This window comes from Tamandua tetradactyla, chromosome X (assembly GCF_023851605.1).
Source record: "Tamandua tetradactyla isolate mTamTet1 chromosome X, mTamTet1.pri, whole genome shotgun sequence".
In the NCBI taxonomy this organism is placed as follows: domain Eukaryota; kingdom Metazoa; phylum Chordata; class Mammalia; order Pilosa; family Myrmecophagidae; genus Tamandua; species Tamandua tetradactyla.
In genome coordinates, this window is record NC_135353.1 from 3412423 (window position 1) to 3432937 (window position 20515).

Here is a 20515-nt window from a genome sequence, read left to right on the forward strand (position 1 = left end):
AATGTTTTTTAAAAGTCCTATTCTGGTTGCATATAGACAACCTAAAATTAACCTTTCCACATGTACAGTAAAAATATGGATTGCTTCACGAATTTGCATATCATCCTTCCACAGGCTCCATGTTAATCTACTCTGTATCATACAAATTTTAGAATATGTGCTGCTGAAGCCAATGCTCCTGACCATTTTTGAGCCTGAGGAGAATCTTTTTGGTTGCCCTGAGTTTAGCGTATTCAGCAAATGGAATTAACAAACATGTGATCCATAAGTGGACAGGACAAATCATATTTTTCCATAGAAATCTGATGTTTGTAAAATTTATTACAACTCTATTTACAGATAGTCCAAACTTTGCTTCTGTTGTGTTATTGAATGTTCTTGACTGAAATTCTTGGTATATGAGACACTGGCAGCAAGTTTTAGTCTTTTCTTCTTAAATGGTTTCACCTCAAAGGCCAATGCCTGATTCTAGTAATTTCCTTCAAGGTGGAGACAGGCTACTTTGATGACTGTCTTAAAAGTAGTATGTACTAATTTTGTTTGGAGATAACATCTCAGTGGATAAAGATCTCTCTGTTTTACTATGCTGCTTTATCACATGACTATTGCTGGAAGCATCCTATAGAACATAATAAAAGTGCTAATAAAAATTTAGTGGTAACCAAATGATTAAATCAATTCTTTACTGCTGATCAGCAGAATTCCTATATGACCTTGGGACTCTGGACTAAAGGGTTGTTGAAGGGCCACTTAAGTTTGACCATAAAAGAGAAAGATGATTCCTTAAGGGCTTCATGTACAACCCAGATAAAGTCTGGGAGACAGGATGTAGAATACTGATTGCATCCCAGTAGGCTAGTAGAAAGGTTTCCTGGGCTAGAATGGATATGAAGGCTGTTATTTGCAAGCTCATGTGACTTTTAGGCAGTATTGCCCAGAGAGGATGGCTGTTATAGCCTGGATTTAAATTCACACTCTAGGAATTGGTCAGGACGGAGTTCCATACCACCATACCAAGATGCCCCACCTTGGTGCCCTTGCTCAGATTTTGTGTCTGTATGTGCATGCCTTCTCATCGGCCAGTTGAGGTCCTTTGAATCCATTATCCACTTTATCTCAGATGGCATACTCTTTGAAGCTTCTAGTCCAGCTCTGATCGTGCTCTTGCCTTGAATCAGAAGATTTATGTGGTTTCCAGTCTTCTCCAAAAGCCTGTGTGCTGTTAAAATGTAATAAGACAGTCACTAAATACAGGGGTTGAATGAATTGTTGAAATTTCAAAACTGGCAGGAGCATGGAAGGTTTTCATAGACGCTCCAGAGAATTAATTGGAATAAGACTATGGTTAGAAACTGTTTTAGTTTCCTAGCTGTTAAAACAAATACCATACAATGGATAAGTTTGACAACAGGATCTTTTGGCTCATGGTTTCAAACACTAGAAGGCTTGCTTCTTCCAGGGATTAATATCTTTTTGCTGGCTGGAAACCTTTGAGGCTCCTTGGCTGTTTTGTCACATGGTGGTGCACACAGTGACATTTCCTTTCTTTTCTGGGTTCCATTGACTTCCAGCTTCTTGCTTCTCCCGTGGCCTCTCTTTCTGTGTCCAATTTCTTATGCTTATAAGGACTTTGTCCATATTGGTTTAATGCTCATTCCCATTCAGTTTGGTCACAGCTTAATAATAACATCTTCAAAAGGTCCATTTGTAAAATGAGTTCACACCCACAGGACCAGGAGTTGGTACCTGAACTTGCCTTTTGTGGGAGACATGATTCAATTCCCAATATTTAATGGGCTGTTAATCTGTTTCAGTGCCTGCAAAAGTTGTTATTGGACCATATAGAAATCTGACATATTCTGCCAGAATAATCTTGCTTCTATTGTCTCAGTCCAAGAGAACATGGCATACGTAATCCCCCAAAGCAGAAAGTTAAAAAAAAAAGAGATATATTTTTAGACCCAACTTTATATCTTGGTTTGAGATCTGCTTTGAGTTCTGCATGTGTTGGGGGAGGGGGCGGGGGGGTGAAGGCTGTTGTTTGTCTTTTAAGACTGGGATTAGCTGGGTTAAAGGTTTTCTGCAACCTTTGGCTGCTCATCAGCCTTTTGTTCAGTAGGACTCATTGTTTCTTTATTCATTTATTCATTCACCAAACATTTATTCTGCCTGTTTTTCTGCTAGACTCAGTTAGTAGTGATGACAATGCCACAATGGACAAAATTGACCTGACCCTTTCCTGAGGAGGGGCCATAAAATATAGACCTTTGTTCAGAATGAGCCTCAGCTTTGGGCTAGGAAAGAGTAGGTATTTCACCTTTTTTGTTGGTGTGTATACATTCTACTGTGGGACAGGGCTCATTTCCATCATTGTTTTCTTCTCCCCACCATCCTCAGTACCTCACTTGGGCCACAGCGCATGCCCATGCAGTGAGAGCTTACTGAAAGAATTGGAGTCAGAGGAAAGAAACGCCACCCACTAGGGATACCCGGAAAGAACCAGGAAGCCCGGTCTTGTTTATGGTTTTATTTTGAACCATGACTTTGTCACTGGCCATCCCTGGTTTATTTGGTGTAAGCAAAGCATGCATATTACAAAATTCTCCAAAGGATAAAATAAAATGTGGTAACTAAATTTTGTTCCCTTAACATAGGTGAGTAACCATCTTATGAACTATAATTTTTGGAGAAAATTTTGACTGAAAATAAATTGGAAAATTCTCCTGACTTGGTTGATATATTTTATGCCATACACATTTAACATTACTGTCTGCATTAGAATTGTAAATATTTCATTCTTTCTTACTGATTAAATGCCTTTAATAAACCTTACATGAGTAAGAGAAGATGCTTTCATTAAATTGATGAAACGTGCCATCAATGCATTTCCCCTTATAAACTTAAAAAAAAAATCCCTGGAACTTTATTGAGATTCCAAAGACCAATTTCTTCTACTTGAGTGTTGTTTATGAAAAAAAAGTATGTGCATCTCTTTCTATATAAATATATAAAGAAAGAGTTGATCCCTGATCACACACAGCAAATTTTATAACTACAAATATGCAGCATGATTATCTTCCATGTTGACATTTTAAACATGTTGAGATTTTTGCCCTAAAATAAACAGACATTATCATCAGAGTAATACCAAAGATGTATTCATCTCTACACTCTGCTTTTCTTCAGACCCTCTCTGGTTTTCTTTAAAATTCCATGTAAACACTTTAAATGATGTTTACATGAGCCAAACACTTTCTGGCCATTACTGCCCTGTGGAGGCCACAGGGGATCCCTTCTCTGTCAGTCTGGCTGAGCTGACTGACGGGACTGGTATGAGTAGCTGGGCTGAGCAGTGGGGTACAGTTTTGGTTACTGCTGAAATAGGACTAACCCTACTGAGTAGCTGATTGGACCTCCCAGTGACTGCATGGGATTCAGTTGACCCAACAGAAAGGGCAGTTAGGCCTTCGTTAGAAAGGGCTAAATAGTTAACCTCACCAGGTGTGGATGAGCCTCACAAGGTGTGGATGAGGGTAGATGTGCACTTCCTTTCTACACTCTCACTCTTGAGAGAGATTAGTTTTTTTATGATGGCACTTGGCCTCACCAGAAACTAGGAACATTTTCGACACAATTCTCCACAGTTATGTGCAGAACCTCCTGTCCTTCCGTTGCTCTTTTTCTGATACTTTTACTACCTCTTCTCTTTTTACTGACCTTAAGATTTATTCCAGCCCCTTGTCTGCTCTACTTTTTTTTCTCAGTGAATCTCCCCACCCTCCCAGCCCTGTCCCTACTTCTTTTCTTAGCCATCCTTTTTCTTATGGTCTAACACTTATGATAACATTTTGGGCCAATATTCTCAGTACCTCTTGTCTTTCTTGATGCCCAAGAAAACTCTGAGCAAGGACTTATCTGATTGCCCCCCTTCGCCATTCTTCCCTGTGGGCTACTGAGTGCTGCTGGAGGAAAGGTGACGCCTGTGAGATCACCGCAACTGGGTCCCACCTCCCTGACACTGTCTCTTTCTTTACCCAAAACTGTCATTTCACACCTTCGTAATACATCTTTGGTATTACTCTGATGATAATGTTTGTTTATTTTAGGGCAAAAATCTCAACATGTTTAAAATGTCAACATGGAAGATAATCATGCTGTATATTTGTAGTTATAAAATTTGCTGTGTGTGATCAGGGATCAACTCTTTCTTTATATATTTATATAGAAAGAGATGCACATACTTTTTTTTCATAAACAACACTCAAGTAGAGGAAATTGGTCTTTCGAATCTCAATAAAGTTCCAGGGATTTTTTTTTAAGTTTATAAGGGGAAATGCATTGATGGCATGTTTCATCAATTTAATGAAAGCATCTTCTCTTACTCATGTAGGGTTATTAAAGGCATTTAATCAGTAAGAAAGAATGAAATATTTACAACTCTAATGCAGACAGTAATGTTAAATGTGTATAGCATAAAATATATCAACCAAGTCAGGAGAATTTTCCAATTTATTTTCAATCAAAATTTTCTCCAAAAATTATAGTTCATAAGATGGTTACTCATCCATGATGGTTACACACCTTAATCCCCTCAGGCCTCCTACACTCAACCTTTGCCCCCTCTTCAAGGTCAAGAAAACTACCTTGAGCACAGATGCTATCCAGAGTAGATGCCTCAAATTTCTGCCTCTCCATTTACACATAATTTTGATGCATAACACCTGTTTATTCTTCCTCTTTGAGCTGAGGTGCTTCTCTGTAAATCAGGCTGAGCCTTCCCTTATGTGGCAGATTCCAGCCCCAGAACTTGCTCAGTCAGTCATCCCTCTTTTTCCCATGTCAGTACAGTCTTACTAGATTTCATTACAGCTTATATACATGCTTACTTGAGGAAGAATTCCTCACCTCTAATCTCTTCTCTTTTCTTCCCATTTAAACGTTACAAAAAGTTTTAAATTTATAGATTTAAAAAAAGCTTCTGGACTTTGAAAAAGTCTTTCATTCATTCCACATTTACCATTTGCTGAGCAATTACCACGTGCCATACCCTATGGTAGGCAGTGAGGTGGGAGAGAGAGGAATCAATCACATGTAAGATATACAATTCTTCTTATCAAAAGGAGAAGTCCGTTGGCTATTTAGCTATAGTTTTCTCTCTCTTCAATTTTAGCAATCACATTTCTTCAGAGAATTACCTGTATTCATGCTCTTGTTTTTGACTTCTAGCCATTACATTCTGGCTCCTGCCCCAACCAGCCTACTAGAACAGGACAGGAATATTGAAAGTATCAGAAAAAGAGCAACGAAGAGTAGGAGATACTGGGCAAAGCAGGGTTGGTCAAAATCAGTGGCTGCATTTTAGTTTTATTCTCATTTGACTTCTCAGTACCATTTGACACTGATCTCCTTCTGGAATGTTGTCTTCTCCTGGGTCACCCTCTACCTCTCTATTACACCTTCTTAATTTCCTCCATTAGCTTCCCTTTCTTTGCCCACCCCTTCAACTTAACTTTTCCCAGTTATGTCCGGAACCTCCTGTCTTTCTATTTCTCTTTTTCTGATACTTATACTACCCTTTCTCTTTTCACCAACTTTAAGATTTATGTCACCGACCCATGCCCTTTGGATTTAAGGTGAAGTGAACTGAATTGCTCATACTCTTATCATCATTGGTCCTTGTAAGCCTGTGTACTTTTTTAAAAAAAATTTTATTGTAATAACTTATACACAACGTAGGACAACCATTTTAACTGCTTTCATGTTGTGCATTTATTTTCCTTTTCCTTTCCTCTTTCCCCTGTACATCCTTTTCTCTCCCCTCCCTTTCCCTTTTCCCTCTGTGTTATTTTTTCCCTTCTTTTCCCCCCTCCACTCCTTGTCCCTTCCTTCCCCTCCCCTTCCCTTCCCCTTCTCCTTGCTTCTACTGTCCCTTCCTCTCTCCTCTCTTCCTTCCTCCCTAGGTCTCTTTCTTTCTTTTCCTACATCTCTGATCTCATGTTCCATTATTCTCCCTTCCCTAGCAGAGGCTGTTGCTCTTAAGTGTTGGATTGTCCTTGTATATGTATGTCTCCCTGTGGAATTTATAATATGATTTTAAATATACATATGTGTTTTTAACCTGCATAAATGTTACTGTGTTATAGATCTTGAAAGTGTCTTAGCTTTTACTCAACACTGTGTTTGAAAATCTATTTGTGTTGTTCTATGTGCATCTAAATTATTTCTTTTAACTGCTGCAGAGAATTTATTCTATTGTGCACCTATCATATTTAACTTGTTATCTGCTGTCGTGAGGGGCACAAATATGTCCCTAACTCACCGTTATATGCAATGAACATCCTCACATGTATCGCCTTTAGAATTTTAGCAAGAATTTCTCTGGGATATATTCCTAGGATTGGGATTGCTGGATCGTGGTATACTCATACTAATTTTCACTAAGCACTACCAGGTGGCTTTGTAGAATAGATTCTCAAATTTGCACATCCACCAACATGACACAAAGATTCTTTTTACCTATATCGTCAATAAAACTTGTTGTTATCCACCTCTGTAATTTTTGCTATTTCGATTAGTATAAAATAGTATCTTCTTGTTTTAATTTGCATTTCTCTGAGCACTATTGAGTTTGAACTTTTTTTTTACTAGCTAGATATTTGGAGTCGTCTTTCTGTGAATTGCCTATTTCTAACTTTTGCCTGTTTTCTGTTGGTTTGAGATTTGTTTCTTGAGTGTATGTTTCTCTTGTAGGAGATACTTGGGTTTTAGATGTTAATCCCTTGCCGATTTTATATGTTGCAAATATATTTTCTCATTGCGTCACTGATTTACTAATTTCATTGACCATAAATCTTTATTTTTATGATAAATCCACCAAGATTTTCTTGTAAGGTTTGTGTTTTGAAAATTTTGCTTAAGAAGCCCTTTCTTAGCCCTCAAGATAACAAAGATATTCTCCTGAATTTCTCTATGAGCATTACACAATCAGAGTTTTGAATTATATTTATATTTAATATTAATACATATAAAATATTTATTTTAGTACATTTATAATTATTATATAATATTATATTATATTACATATTTAGAGTTTTCATCTACATGGAACTGATATATCATCTGGTATGAGATCACGATCAATCTATTTTTCTCCGTAATGTGAATCAGTTTTCCAGCTGCATTATGTTAAATGATATATCATTTCCCAACTCTATCAAGTGCCCATATATGCATGGATCTATTTCTTGGCTCTCTGTTTTGTATCATTGCTTTACTTTTCTATCCTTCATTAATACATGATTTTTAAATCTTATTATTATGACTTTAGTGTGTCTTTATATCTGCTAGATAGAATACCCATTATTTGCTCTTCTTTTAATAGTCATTGATAGACCTTTATTTTACCATATATGTTTGGAATTGGCTTGCCAAGCTCCAAGAAAAAAATTATGTTTTTTAATTAGAATTGCATTGAATTTGTTGATTATTTTGTGGAGAGCTGACAGTTTCACCGTGTTAACTCAACCCATGCATGAACATAGTGAAGCTCCATTTATCCTGGTCTTCCTTTGTATGGCCTTTAAATTACAGTCTTAAAATTTTCTCTATAAACTTATAGAGGAACTTTTGTAAACCTGCTTTTGGAATAAGTGCTAATCAAATATGATATCTTTAATATAATTAATCTTCTGTCCCATACATGAACATGGGATATCTTTCCATTCTTTTAGGCCTTTCATGATCTTCAGTAAAGTCTTGCCTGGCATGTAAGGTGAAAAAAGCACTAGAGGTAGGACAGAGGTGGGAAGGAGACTTACAAGTCCTAGATGGAAATCCAGTCCAACTGTTGGAACACTGTGTTTAGGCAAGTCTTGTCCTTACAGGATCTGTCCCTAGCCAGTTGGCTCTTGCTGTGTTTGTGTTTATTCATTGGTCATTACTTCATCCGTTCATGCATCAGAACTATCTTGAGAATGATGCAAACTGAAACCCTCTTTATCAAAATAATTTTCTTGTTTGTGAATTTCGAGTTTCCTCTACATGAATTGTCATCTAACCATGACACTGTTTCTGTCACAATTATTTGGGTACATTTTTACCATTTTACCTTTCAATGATTTCAGGATCTTGCTATCACACTTTTAGTTGAGTCTGCCTGTTAGCAACCAGTTTATAATTCTAATAAATTTCACAGGTTGAATCACTACTTGCCTCTTTAAAGTAATAAATTCTCCATGCTTATTGGTAAAGCATAAAAAAATAGGAAGTATAGCCTTTTATCTGGGTGAGAATGAATAAAATCAGAGTTCAATCCTACTACTGTCTTAAAAACAAATCCAAATTATTCTCATTTTACTTTGAAATATGTACCTCAGTTGATGCCACATTGAAACTTCAGTTTTGGACATGTCATTATACAATGTGGATGGAATATACATGATTAACAAGAAAGCCTAAGTTGAAGGCCCAGCTAGCAGTTTGTTTGAGAGTTGCAAAATTGTATCATATTGGAGCAAATAATAGGGTTTACTTATTTTAATTGGGATTGATACTTACATATTATGGAGGAGATAATGCTCAAACAGAATGTTATAGGTCTTCGCAGATCAAAATGACAGAGATGCTTCAGGGCTCTGCACTGCCCTCACCCCCAGAAGCTTTGAACAGCTAGCAAGAACTGGTAGAAATATCTGTTTCCTAGGGAAGAGGGGGCATTTGGAACCATGTAGATAGTTCTTAGGACCACAGGTGTATGACTAAGAAGAAAAGATCCAGCATGCCTCTATGCTTTGGCCTGGAGCTATTCTTTAAACTCATTGTATGGCTAAGCAAGGAGAGCACTCCCACTGGTCAATCTACAAAGACCAGAAAAGGTGTCTTCTTTTTCCTTTTTTATTTTTAATGTTAGCAACTTGCATTTGCAGAAAGCTCTGTCATGACACCAGGTGGTCACAAGGTTAAAGAGCAGATGTCTCAGAGTCTAATTTCCATTTACAGCACACTGAAAGTATCAGAATACCCAGTTATTAACAAATGGTTACAAAACATAAGAGAAATAATTAGCAATGGGTAAAGCAAAGGAGAAGAGTAAAGCATTGTAAACAATCTATGAGAAGACTCAGACCTGGGACATTCCAGACAAAGACTTTTAAAAGATGGTCTTAACTATGCTCAAATTTGTGAAAGAAAACATGGAGAAAGAATGAAATAAAAATCAGGAAAATGATTGATGAACACAAAAAGAATATCAATATAGAGAAGGAAATTACTAAAAAAGAACCAAGTCAATGTGGATACTACAATAACAGGAATTAAAGTTCCCTAGAGGGTTTCAACATCAGGTGGGAGCTGGCAGAAGAGAGAATCAGTGAACTTGAAGGCAGCACAATTGAAATCATCCAGTCTGAGGAATAGAAAGAAGAAAGAATGAAGAAAAGTGAACAGAGTCTGGGGAACCTGTGGGACACCATGAGGCATACCAATATGCACATTTTGGGAGAAGAAAGAAGGAGACTAAAGGAAATACTCAGAGAAATAATGGCTTAACACTTCCCCAATTTTTTTTCTTTTTCTATACTTCCCAAATTTAATGAAAGCCAGGAGTATACACATCTAAGGTATTCAGTGACCTCCAAACAGGATAAACCCAAATAGATCCACTGTGCACCATACTATAATCAACTGTTGAATTCCAAAGTTAAAGAGAGAACTCTGAAAGCTAAGAGAAGCAATGACATGTCCAAGGGAGACTAAAAAAGATTAAGTGCCTGTTTCTCATTGGAAACCAAGAGGAAAGAAAGTAGTGGGATGATATATTTATAGTGCTAAAGGCAAAATACTGCCAACCAAGGGTTCTTTATTGGACAAAACTGTCTTTCAAAAATGAAGGAGAGGGTGGACCACAGTGGCTAAGCAGGCAGAGTTTTCACCTGCCATATCGGAGACCTGGGTTCGATGCCTGGTGCCTGCCCATGCAAAAAAAAAAAAAAAAAAAAAAAGATGAAGGAGAGATTATGAGATCCCCAGATTAACAAAATCTGAAGGAGTCCACTACTAGACCGACCATATAAGCGATGCTAAAAATGTGGCATATATAATATTGTAACCTACTTTTGTCACCTAAAAAGTACTTTTTTATAATGTATAATATATTCTTCACTCACATGCTTTTCAGTGGCCTCTGCATTGATTAAAACAAAATGCAGAAAAAAATTCCTTCAAGAATGTCACAAATGCTGAGATTTTCCATGAAATAAGAAATGTAATCTAGGGGATGGGTGGGTGGGTGGTGTAGGGAGGGGAGGTGGAGGCTATTCCTTAAGAGATGTGACTTTGTTTCAGTTGAAGAATGCAACACTTGTAGCCATTTCACATAGCACTTCATTAATATGCAACTTGATAAATCCTAAAACAAAACAGGAAAATGAATTAGTCTGAATATTTATCTGAATTTGTTGGAAAGGTTCTTAACCCTGAGGTACATAAATAAATTCCTTAAATTACAACATTATAGTCTTTATTATGAGACTGTTTACAACTCCCCTAGGCTTGCATCCAGAGAAACTCAGGATCTTGCTGCCCTTTTGCTCCTCAGCTTATTTTCACCCACCCACAGCTGCCGGATGTCCTAACAGTTAAGAATCCTTAAAGTGGTCCAGGAATGGTCTCTACCCATCTTGGACCTAGCTTTATACTAACTGAGTCCTGGAATAGTTCTCAGGATATGTTCCACTCATTCTAATTCAGAGTCAAATCTTTAGTTTCATTTAGTACTGAAATATTTGTATGAAGAGATAACAGCACATATTGTGTGCCCCCAGTATGGCCCCAGCAAGATGTCTCAGGATGAGGATCAACTCCACTTGTTGAAGAGTGTTTTGAAAACTGTTGCTTTTTTAAATTTCTTTGCTTTATATGTATGTTATACTATACAATAAAAAAAAAAGTTCAAAAAAATGTTTCAGGACCAGAGGCACAAATTTGATGAGCAGGTCACTTGTCTCCTGAGAACCTTGGAGTCCTGGAGCCTGAGCTGACAGTCTGATAACTTACTTGGGTACTAGAAGTTTTGAGACTGAGGGATTAAGAGTGAGAATTTCTTTAACTACAGACCTTATCCCAACTGAACACTGATAACCCATGTCGTCTCAATTGTCACCGTAGAGAGTGTCTGCATGAGTGATTCTCAACTACAGAGAGCCAATGATTAAGTGTAGAAATCAATTCATATTGTACTCCAATAACCCGTCTATTCACTGTGTTTTCTGGTGAACTAAAAAAATACATATATTATTCCAAAAAATTAAAAAGGCTGGAGTGAATAGGAACAACTCCCACCTCCCAGACAAAAGAAATCTTTCCAGTCATGACCCTTTTAACCTTTATATACTTCAGTAATAAAATTTAATGAGATTTTAGATTATTTCCCATTGATTTTCTTAAAAAGGCACTCAGAAAAGAACTGTGCTTTTTGTACAAATTAATTATTACTATACATAAGAGGGCTGGCTACTCTTGGTCTGAGAGCTTTTAATCTTACTCTTTTCCAGTCTGTGTATGTTCTTCAACTAGTACAAATTTCTGTCTGAGTCGCCATTTTAGAGTGGATTACTGAGTGGAAAAGACACAAAGTGCACGAGCAGTTAGGTGTTTGTGCCTACCTGGGCACTCTAAAGGAGCATGGTCAGATATAGAAGTGTGTTTTGAGTGCCCCGCATAGAGCTAGGGGCTGTTGAAGCTTGCAGACAAATTGGGGGTGTTTTCTCCCAAACACAGATAAGAATGTATTAAATGACTGCATGATAGAAACATTAAAATTACAATGCCTTTTTTTGTCATAAATCGTATTTCCCTTCATGCATGGATCTGTTCCTGAATCATATCTGCTCATCGTTCTTCACCATTATCCATTATCCTAAATACTATAATTTTATAATAGACCTTGCTATCTAGTAGGGGACATCTTTTTAAATTGTTTTATAAGTTTCAAAGTTATTGTGACTATTTCTGGCTTTTTGCTTTGCGCGGGAATCTTTTAATGAACTTACGAAGTTATATACAACAACAACATAAACCGCTGATACGGCACTGCATATGGTGGTGTCTTCTTCATCTTCTGAGTTCCCTTGACTTCTAGCTTCTGGCTCCTCCCCATGGCTTCTTTTTCTCCCTGACTCACTCTGCTTATAAGGACTTCATCTGTTTTGGATTAAAGCCCACCGTCTTTCAATTTGGGCACACTTAATAATATCTTTAAAGATTTTGTTTACAAATGGGTTCACACGCACAGGACCAGCTGTTGGGACCCGAGCGTGCTTTCTGTGGGGAACATGATTCAGTTCCCCAACAGACAGTTTATGGTATGCTTCTTTACTTTATTACAGTCTTCCATGAATTAGTATTATGCTACTTCATGTAAAATGTAAGAAGCAGTAGATTTTCATTTTTTACCCTTCTATCCTTTCTGCTATTACTGTCTGGGTTTTACTTCTGCATATGTTATAAACCTTATAGTACTTTACATTTAAGTCAACTATATTAAAAAGACATTAAAAATGGAAAAAATCCTTTTATATACCCACATGTGTATCTCCAGTGCTTTTCATTTGTTTGTGTAAATCTGAGTTTAAGTTTGACGTTGTTTTTCTTTGGCATTTCTAGTACTGTAGGTATTCCAGCCATGAATTCTTTCCGATTTTGTTCATTTGAAAATGCCTTTATTTTACTTCCAGTTTCTTTAAAGGGTATGTTTTGCTGGATATAGAACTCTAGGCTGATTCTACTCCCAGCACTTTAAATTTATCCCATTGTTAAGAACTTAGAGGACATTCGTATCTTTTTCCTCTGTATTTAATGTGCCTTCTTTTCCATTTTCTCTTAAGATTTTCTCTTTATAATTGTTTTTTAGCAATTTGCTTATGATGTGCCTTAGGGTGTTTTACTTTGTGTTTATTTTCTTAGGCTTTGAACTTCTTGGATATGTGGGTATTTTTCATCCAGTATGGAAAAATTTCAGCCACTATATATTCAAATATTGTTTCTGGGAATCTAGTTACATATATTTTGCATTGTCTATATTATCCCACACCGAGGCTTTGTTCATTTTCTCAACCTTTTTGTTCCACTCTGGCTGACTGGAATTCAGATGTCTTCCAGCCATATGTGAGGTGTAGCTGATAATTTAGAATTCATAGCTTGTGTATGCAGTCAGAGTCGGAAGAGAACCCTCATGTAGATTTCTGGAACTCTTTCTTTGCCATAATTCCCTTTTTTCTAGTGCTCTGCTCTGCAAATTCCAGCCATTTTGGCCTCCCTGAACTCTTATCTCTGTTTCTTGAACTTAGGGAGACTGTTGTGCTATGTTTGAGATTCCGTTTCCTGGACCACCAAGGTTATTTAAAGTGCCTTCAGCTAGAAAACTGGGATTATTGTAGGCCTCATCTCAGCTGTTACTCTTAACGGAGGGATCAAAGTCATGCACTGCTTGCTGCCCATTGTCTGAAAACAGGTATTTCCCATAGTTTGTCCAGTTTCCTGGTTGCTCATGACAATTATTCCATGGCCATAAGCAGCAGTCTCTATACATTTTTATTGCTATTATATCTTTAAATAAATATTTTCTAATTTTGGTTGCTGGTGTATAGGCAAAAATTACTTTAAAATACTAATCTTGGTATATAATAACCTTGTTGAACTATTTTATTTTTAATGATTTGCAGAATCTCTTCGATTTTCTATGTAGGTAATCATATTGTTCATGAATAAGAAGTTTCATTTCTTCCTTTCTAATATTTATTTTATTTGTGTATTTTTCTTGTATTACTGTATTGACTAGTACCTTTAGTATTCTATATTAAGGTTGTTTTAGCAGCCACCCTTGCTTTTCCGAAATCTAAATTCCTTTAATGTTCCATCATTTAAGTACAATGGTTGTTGTATGTTTTTGGTTGATACCCTTTTCAGGCTAAGGAAGTTCCTGTCTCTTCCTAGTCTGTTAAAGAATATTTTTTCAAAATCATATTATATGTGTTGACTTATATCAAGTGTGTGTTCTGCATCTACTAAGATGATTGCACGCTTTTTCTCTTTCTATCTGATAGGATTTTTTCTAATGTTAAACTAGCCTGGTATTTCTAAGATTAGCCCAATTTTTGAAATGTTCGGCTGGTATGAGTTTGCTAATTTTATTTAGGATTTTTGCATTTGGATCATAAATAAAAACGGTGTATAATTTTCCTTTTCATGTTGCCCTTTTCTGGATTAGTATAAAGATTATACTGTCATTATAAAATGAGTTGGGTGGATGGCTTCTCTTTTTATCTTTTTTTTTTTCTGGCATAATTGTACGAGATATGAGATACCTGGTCTTCAAATGTTTATAAGCATTGTGAAACCATCTGAGAAGTCTTGCTTAGGTTTGTTAAGATTGTTTTTCTCTGCATAGATTTTTAACTACTGAATCAATTTCGTTAAATTTATAGGTTTCATTCAAGTTTTCTTTGAATTCTTAAATAAATTTTGGTAGGCTACATTTTCCTTGGAAATATTCCCTTTTGTTTCTTTTCTCAAATTTGTTGAGCATAGAATTGATCTTATTATCTTCTACTATCTCTTTTATCTATAGTTATGTCCCCCTTTCATTCCAAAATGTGTCTTCTCCCTTATTCCTTGATCAATTTTGTATAACAAACTCTATTTTATTAGAGTTCTTTAAAAAGAAACAGAGTTTCTATCTTTGTCTTTATTACATTTTTTTGTGGTACTATCTTTATTATTTCTTTGCTTCTCCTTTCTTTAAGAGCTTTATTCTGTCATTTTTCCAGTTTCTTGTATTGACTGCTTAGCTTATTCATTTTCTTTTTTCTTTTCTAATAAGCATTTAAGGCTGTGAAATTTTCATAACTGCTTTAGCTGAGCTTGTACGTTTTAATATGTAGTATTCTGATAATACATTGGTTTTCAACATTTTCTGATTTCCAGAGCTATTTAGAAAATTTTGTTGTTTCTAAATTTCCAAGTCTACGGGGTTTTATATTATTTTATATTATTGATTTTTAATTTAATTGCATTAGGGTCAGAGTAATATAATCTGTATGGTAAAATCCTTGGTATTTGTTGAGATCTGTTTTATGGCCTAGAATGGCCTACCTGTCTTTGGTGTGTTGAAATTTCCCTATGTTTCTAGGTGTGGTTTTATTTTAATTTATTCAGATTGGGTTACATTTTTCCATTCTGAGAAAAATTTGACTTTTATTCCTTTCACTATTGCCTGTCTTCCATTTTTGCTAGTTTTTCTATCTAGAACTCCCATGAGATGTGTATTGAACTTTCTTCCCATTTCATCCTTCGTTTCTCATAATATTTTCGTCTTTTCTTTCTGCAAATGTATTACATTTGATGTCCTCATATATATTTCCATTCACTAATTTTCTCACCCAGTATGTCTAATACATTGCTTAGTCCATCTTTTTGAAATAATTTCATTGAATACATTTTTATTTATAGAATTTTTCTTTTATTCTTTTCCACATCTGCTTGGTCTTTTCTCATATTTTTCAGTTCCATTTATTTTGTCTTTAATAGTCTTAAACATACTTGTTTTATATAACTTTCAGATATTTTGGTTAGCCAAAGTTCTAGGAGGTCTTATCCTACTGGTGTGCTGCTGCTGTGTATGTGTGTGTGTGTGTGTGTGTGTGTATGTGTGTGTGTGTGTGTGTCTTTGTGTCCATGTGCCCCAAATCTGCTTTATGTTGGATTGTTTTCTTATGTGTTTTATAATTTTCAATGGTGAGCTCATCTTTAACAGTGCCATAGCTGTGGAAATCCTGTGGAACCTGGCTGGCTTTAGAAAATATGTTTCCAGAATGATTTCGTCTTTGCTTCTCCTGGAGCTCCAGTGTTGGTTCAGTTTGGGAGCACTTTTTTTCTACCTAGGGATCATGGACAAGCTACTTTGTTTTCTTCCTTTGGTGGTTTGGTGTATTTATTCCAATGGAATTACCGCCTCTGAGAACACTGGATATATATCAGGAGAGAGGAGATGGTAGGTTGTTCCAGTTCTCTGCTTGGGATCTTCTTTGTGCAAGAGGGCATTGAGACCCAAGCCCCTTGCTTTGTAGCTCTGCACTTCCATTCCACAGCGACATAGGTTGCTAAGCAAACCAGTTTTTTGTTTTCTGTGTCTTCTCAGGTTTGGCCCTTGAGTTTTCTCTTGTTTTTTGGGGAGCATTTAAAAGATGTTTGCTATATTTTCATCATTTATTTTTATTTAACATATTTGCATTTGCGTATCATTTACTTCTACCTTGAGACTTTGGCTTTGAGGTGATGTGTGAGACTAATTATACAGTAGAAAGCAGAGAACTTTGGTAATTTCAGGACCATTTTTTCATATGTCCAGGATTTCTGTAATATAAATAAGAAATGTGGGTTTTTTCTGTTGTGGCATCTAGAGTATAGTTATGAAGCTTTCGACTCATCTCACTGTTGAGTTCCTGAAATTACTGGAAATTAAATTAATGTAAAGATATGGGATTAAATTCACAAATACTGGACTTTAAGATTAAGTTGTGCGACTTCACAGAATGTTTTTGTAATTTATGCAAATATATTCATTTGTAATGTTATTGTCGCAAATATTCATTGGGGATCACATAAGAAAGCAAATTTTCATCATCTACATAGAATATGAGAAGGTTATTGGTACTTAATGAAATTCTCTCTTTAAAAGACAGGCATTTCTTGAGGGAAAGGTAGTATGTAATTTAAAATTTTCATTAGTTGTATTGCTTTACTGTGATTCACCATAGTCTGATTTCTTAGTGAAATGTTGCTCCACTTTGATTTCAGAATTCTTTGTCACATCACTGAATAATGGATGAGGATAAAGAAAAAGAAAAGAGGTAAGAATTCAAAACTGACTGATATTTCTGTCAAAGCCCTCTCTCCCTTACTCTGTTCCCATTTGACAGCTAGCAAACCCTCCTTCTTCCGGGAAACCTGATTCACTCAGGGAAAGTTGGCCTCTCCAGTGGGTTTTCACAAATCCTAGTCCCAGCTGTATTATCGTGCTTATTTAGCATGCTGCCTATGTACCTGACCGTCTCCCTTATCCAGCTGTCCTATGTATCTTGCACAGTCGTTGCCAAGAGCTGATATTAAATACATGGTTCTTCAATAACTGACAGCTATATACTCCCTGTTACCTTTAGAAGCTTGTTCTGAACCATGGCTGGCCTAGAGCTTAAAGTTCATTTATGTTCAAGAAAATAAATGAACTTATTTTTCCAATTCAAGCATTTAAATATATTTAAGTTCACTGATCAGAGAGTTTTTGTTAGAATTTTATAATATGGTCTGTGATTTTTTTTAAGGTGAAGACCTCAATTAGCACTTTATTGCTCAGCCCTCTCTCTGAGATGCAGCATTGGCTTTGAGAGAGCCTCTTGAGTAATTATAGATCATTTAGAAAGAATCTTCTTTAATCAGAAGCCCTCTTATAAAAGCAAATAAGAATATAGGGCAGAACAGAGACTCACCATTAAATGCAACTACATTTGGGCTTAATTAATTTTATATAATCCTTAGGCCACTGTGCCGGGTATTGTGCTGAGCTTTGTTCAAGGGCTGTGCGGTCTGAGGGGGAAGACCTTGACTTTTATTTCCTTGTCTTAAGAATGACACTTGTTCTACAGGTAATTAAGGGACTGAATTTTTGCTCCAGTATTAGCATCAACAACCCCCTTTCTCTTTCTGTTCCCCCTCTTCTATTGCTCCAGTAGTCTGAACCCGCTGCCCCACTTTTACCATTAACAACTTTGGTTTTGCTGTTGTTTTGGGTCAAGTAGGAAAGAGCAGAATGAAGCTGAAAAGCAAAGGAGAGCCCAGTTCAACGCCTCGTATAAAGAACTGAGCACTGTGCTGCACAGCCGTGGTCACCCTACGAAAGCAGACATATCGAGGATGTTGCAGGCCAGGACCAATAGTTCACAGGAGAGTGAAGGTTCGATTTGTGCAACCTGACCCATCTTTACTGCTTTTTGATTGGCTGCAATGAAAAGTATCTGTGGATTGGGCAGCACCTCAAATATCTTTGGGGCGGGGTGGGGTGGAGGGGTATGGATGAGTAGAAGATCTCCTGAAGTGCCTTTTAATATACAGATATCTTGGTTCTCTCCCTTCACAAGTTTGTTTATGGTTGAGGTTCAGCAAAAGTTTAAGGAGGAAATGAGAGTTAATAGCAGCACATCTGGACAATAAAAATGCAAATTTCTTGAATTTTAGGCACTCAAAGGCATATTGTAAATGTTGCTAAGGGCCCTAAGGCTATGTAAAATAGTAACCTTCTAATCCTCTAAGTACTGGGGTTTAACTCAAAGCACCCCAGTAGGCCATGTCCATAAGCATCAGGCTGAAACAATCTGAAACCTTTAAAAGCAGACATTTTCTTGACTCTATGATACCTCTACCTGTTGCCTTATTTCTGTGCCCCTTCAAAGCAAACCAGGGTATAGACCTCGTATCTTCTTCCTCATGTCCCGTTCTTTCCTCAACCCGCTTCACTGAGTCTTTAATTCCTACCAGTTCCTTAAAATTTCTTTTGTCAAGGATACCAGTGCCTTCCAGTTTTCTGGTTTTTATGGTCCCTTTACTGTTATTGACCTTCCAAAAACATTGGACACGTGACCATTCTCTGCTTGTTGAAAGGCCTTACCCTTTGCTTCCCAGAAAGCACACCTGCTTTTTTTTCTTCTAGCTCATTGACCAATCCTTCTCTGTCCTTTACTGCTAGCCTTGCTCCCCTTCTCAACTCTCAACTTATGAAGAAGGCAGTGCCCTGTCAGGTCTCAGAAAAACAACTTGATATATAAAATGGAGTCTGTGAACTTTACAGCTTCTCTATCACAGCAGCTTCCCTGACAGGACCTGATGTGGTGGCAAGATAGATGGGCATGGACATTCCAATGCCCTAGACCAGAAGCAAGACCAGATAACCATGAGCATGAGGTCATGGACTGCTCCAGCTTGATAATGCCCTATGATGCTTGCAACTCACTTCACCCCCACCCCATTTTGCCTTTAAAAATATGGCCCTCAGAAAAAAGGCCAGAGCCTTCTCCATCCTTTGCATTGCCTCTCACTCTGTGGCTCTGCTCAGTAAATCCATGTTGCTTTGACTCACTGCATGGATTCCTTAACGACCCCGTGCCCGACATGCCCCAGCTCAGTCTTGGATCTCTTCTTTTCTATATCTGTACTTATTCTCCTGGTATTCTTGTCCAGTCCTTTGACTTGAAATGCCACCTTCATGTCAATGATCTCCACTTTTCAGAATATTTTCCCAGCCCTAACTTCCCATCTGAGCTCCATATTTGAGGATCATACTCATTATTAAAATAAGAGGGTTTCCTACTCTATTTCTTCCCTTGAATGTCTAAAAAGCCCCTTAAAATGAACATGGCCATGGGCGGGCCGCGGTGGCTCAGCGGGCAAAGTGCTTGCCTGCTATGCCGGAGGACCTCGGTTCGATTCCCGGCCCCAGCCCATGTAACAAAAACGGAGAAACAGAATACAATAAAACAAGAAAATGTTTAAAAGATGTTTCCCTTTCTTCCTTCCTTCCTTCCTTCTATCCTTCCTTCCTTCTCTCTGTCTTTCCTTTAAAAAAAAAAAAAAAAAAAAAAATGAACATGGCCATAAGAAAACTCTTGATCCCCCTTCACTTCATTGCCTCTGACATCCCTCACTCCTGGTATTTCTGTATCAGTAACTGGTAACTGGTATCATCACTCACTTTGCCAAATGCCTGAGCTAAACATCTGGAAGTTATTATTCTGTCCTCTTTTTTCTCATCCCCTTCATCCAACCCATTGGCAAATCCTTTGGGCTCTACCTCCAAAATATCCCAAAGCCATCCACTTTTCACCTATTCTATAGCCTTCAACTTTAATCCAAGCCACTATCATCTCTTACTTCTGAAGAAGCTTTGTAACTAGACCCTTTGCTTATATCCTTGTTCCCCATTTTGATCCGTTTTTCACAAACTGCCATGATCTTTTCTTAAAGTTTTCTTTTTGGTGGGAAGGGGGTGCATGATCCTGAAATTGAACCCATGTCTCCTGCATGAAATATGAGCGTTCTACCACTGAACTGCCCATGTACCCCATTGTGATCTTTTAAAAATACATATTTCCTGCCATTCCCCTTTTTAAAAGTACCCAGTGGGGCAGGCCACCTTGGCTCAGCAGGCAAGAATGCTCACCTGCCATGCCAGAGGACCCAGGTTCGATTCCCGGTGCCTGTCCATGTAAAAAAAAAAGTACCCAGTGACTTAACATTCCACTCAGAAGAAAGTGCCAACTTCTTACCACATACCCTATGTTATCTGACTCAGCCTATGTTTCAGACTTCATTTCCTACTACTTTACCCCTTGGTTACCCCACTTGAACCACTCTGGCCACCTTTCTGTTATTTAAATAGACCAAATCCTTTCCTGCCTCACTTTGCACCTAC

At 37.2% G+C, this 20515-nt stretch overlaps 1 protein-coding gene and 1 non-coding gene across 5 annotated transcripts in view; one reads left to right on the plus strand and one right to left on the minus strand.

Moving 5' to 3' along the window:
- The window catches only part of PASD1 (PAS domain containing repressor 1), a 140514-nt gene that overhangs the window by 46624 nt on the left and 73375 nt on the right, over window positions 1–20515 (plus strand). For 3 of the 4 annotated variants that reach the window (XM_077146658.1, XM_077146657.1, XM_077146660.1), the window contains exons 2-3: window positions 16852–16904; window positions 17847–18004. In XM_077146658.1, coding sequence (XP_077002773.1) covers window positions 16876–16904; window positions 17847–18004 — 187 coding nt within the window. In that variant the 5' untranslated portion in view covers window positions 16852–16875. The remainder of the gene's footprint in view (window positions 1–16851; window positions 16905–17846; window positions 18005–20515) is intronic. The other variant, XM_077146659.1, reaches the window with a different exon arrangement.
- LOC143672327 (U6 spliceosomal RNA) lies at window positions 70–172 on the minus strand. Its single transcript, XR_013169786.1, has one exon. It is a non-coding gene; the product is annotated as a U6 spliceosomal RNA (small nuclear RNA).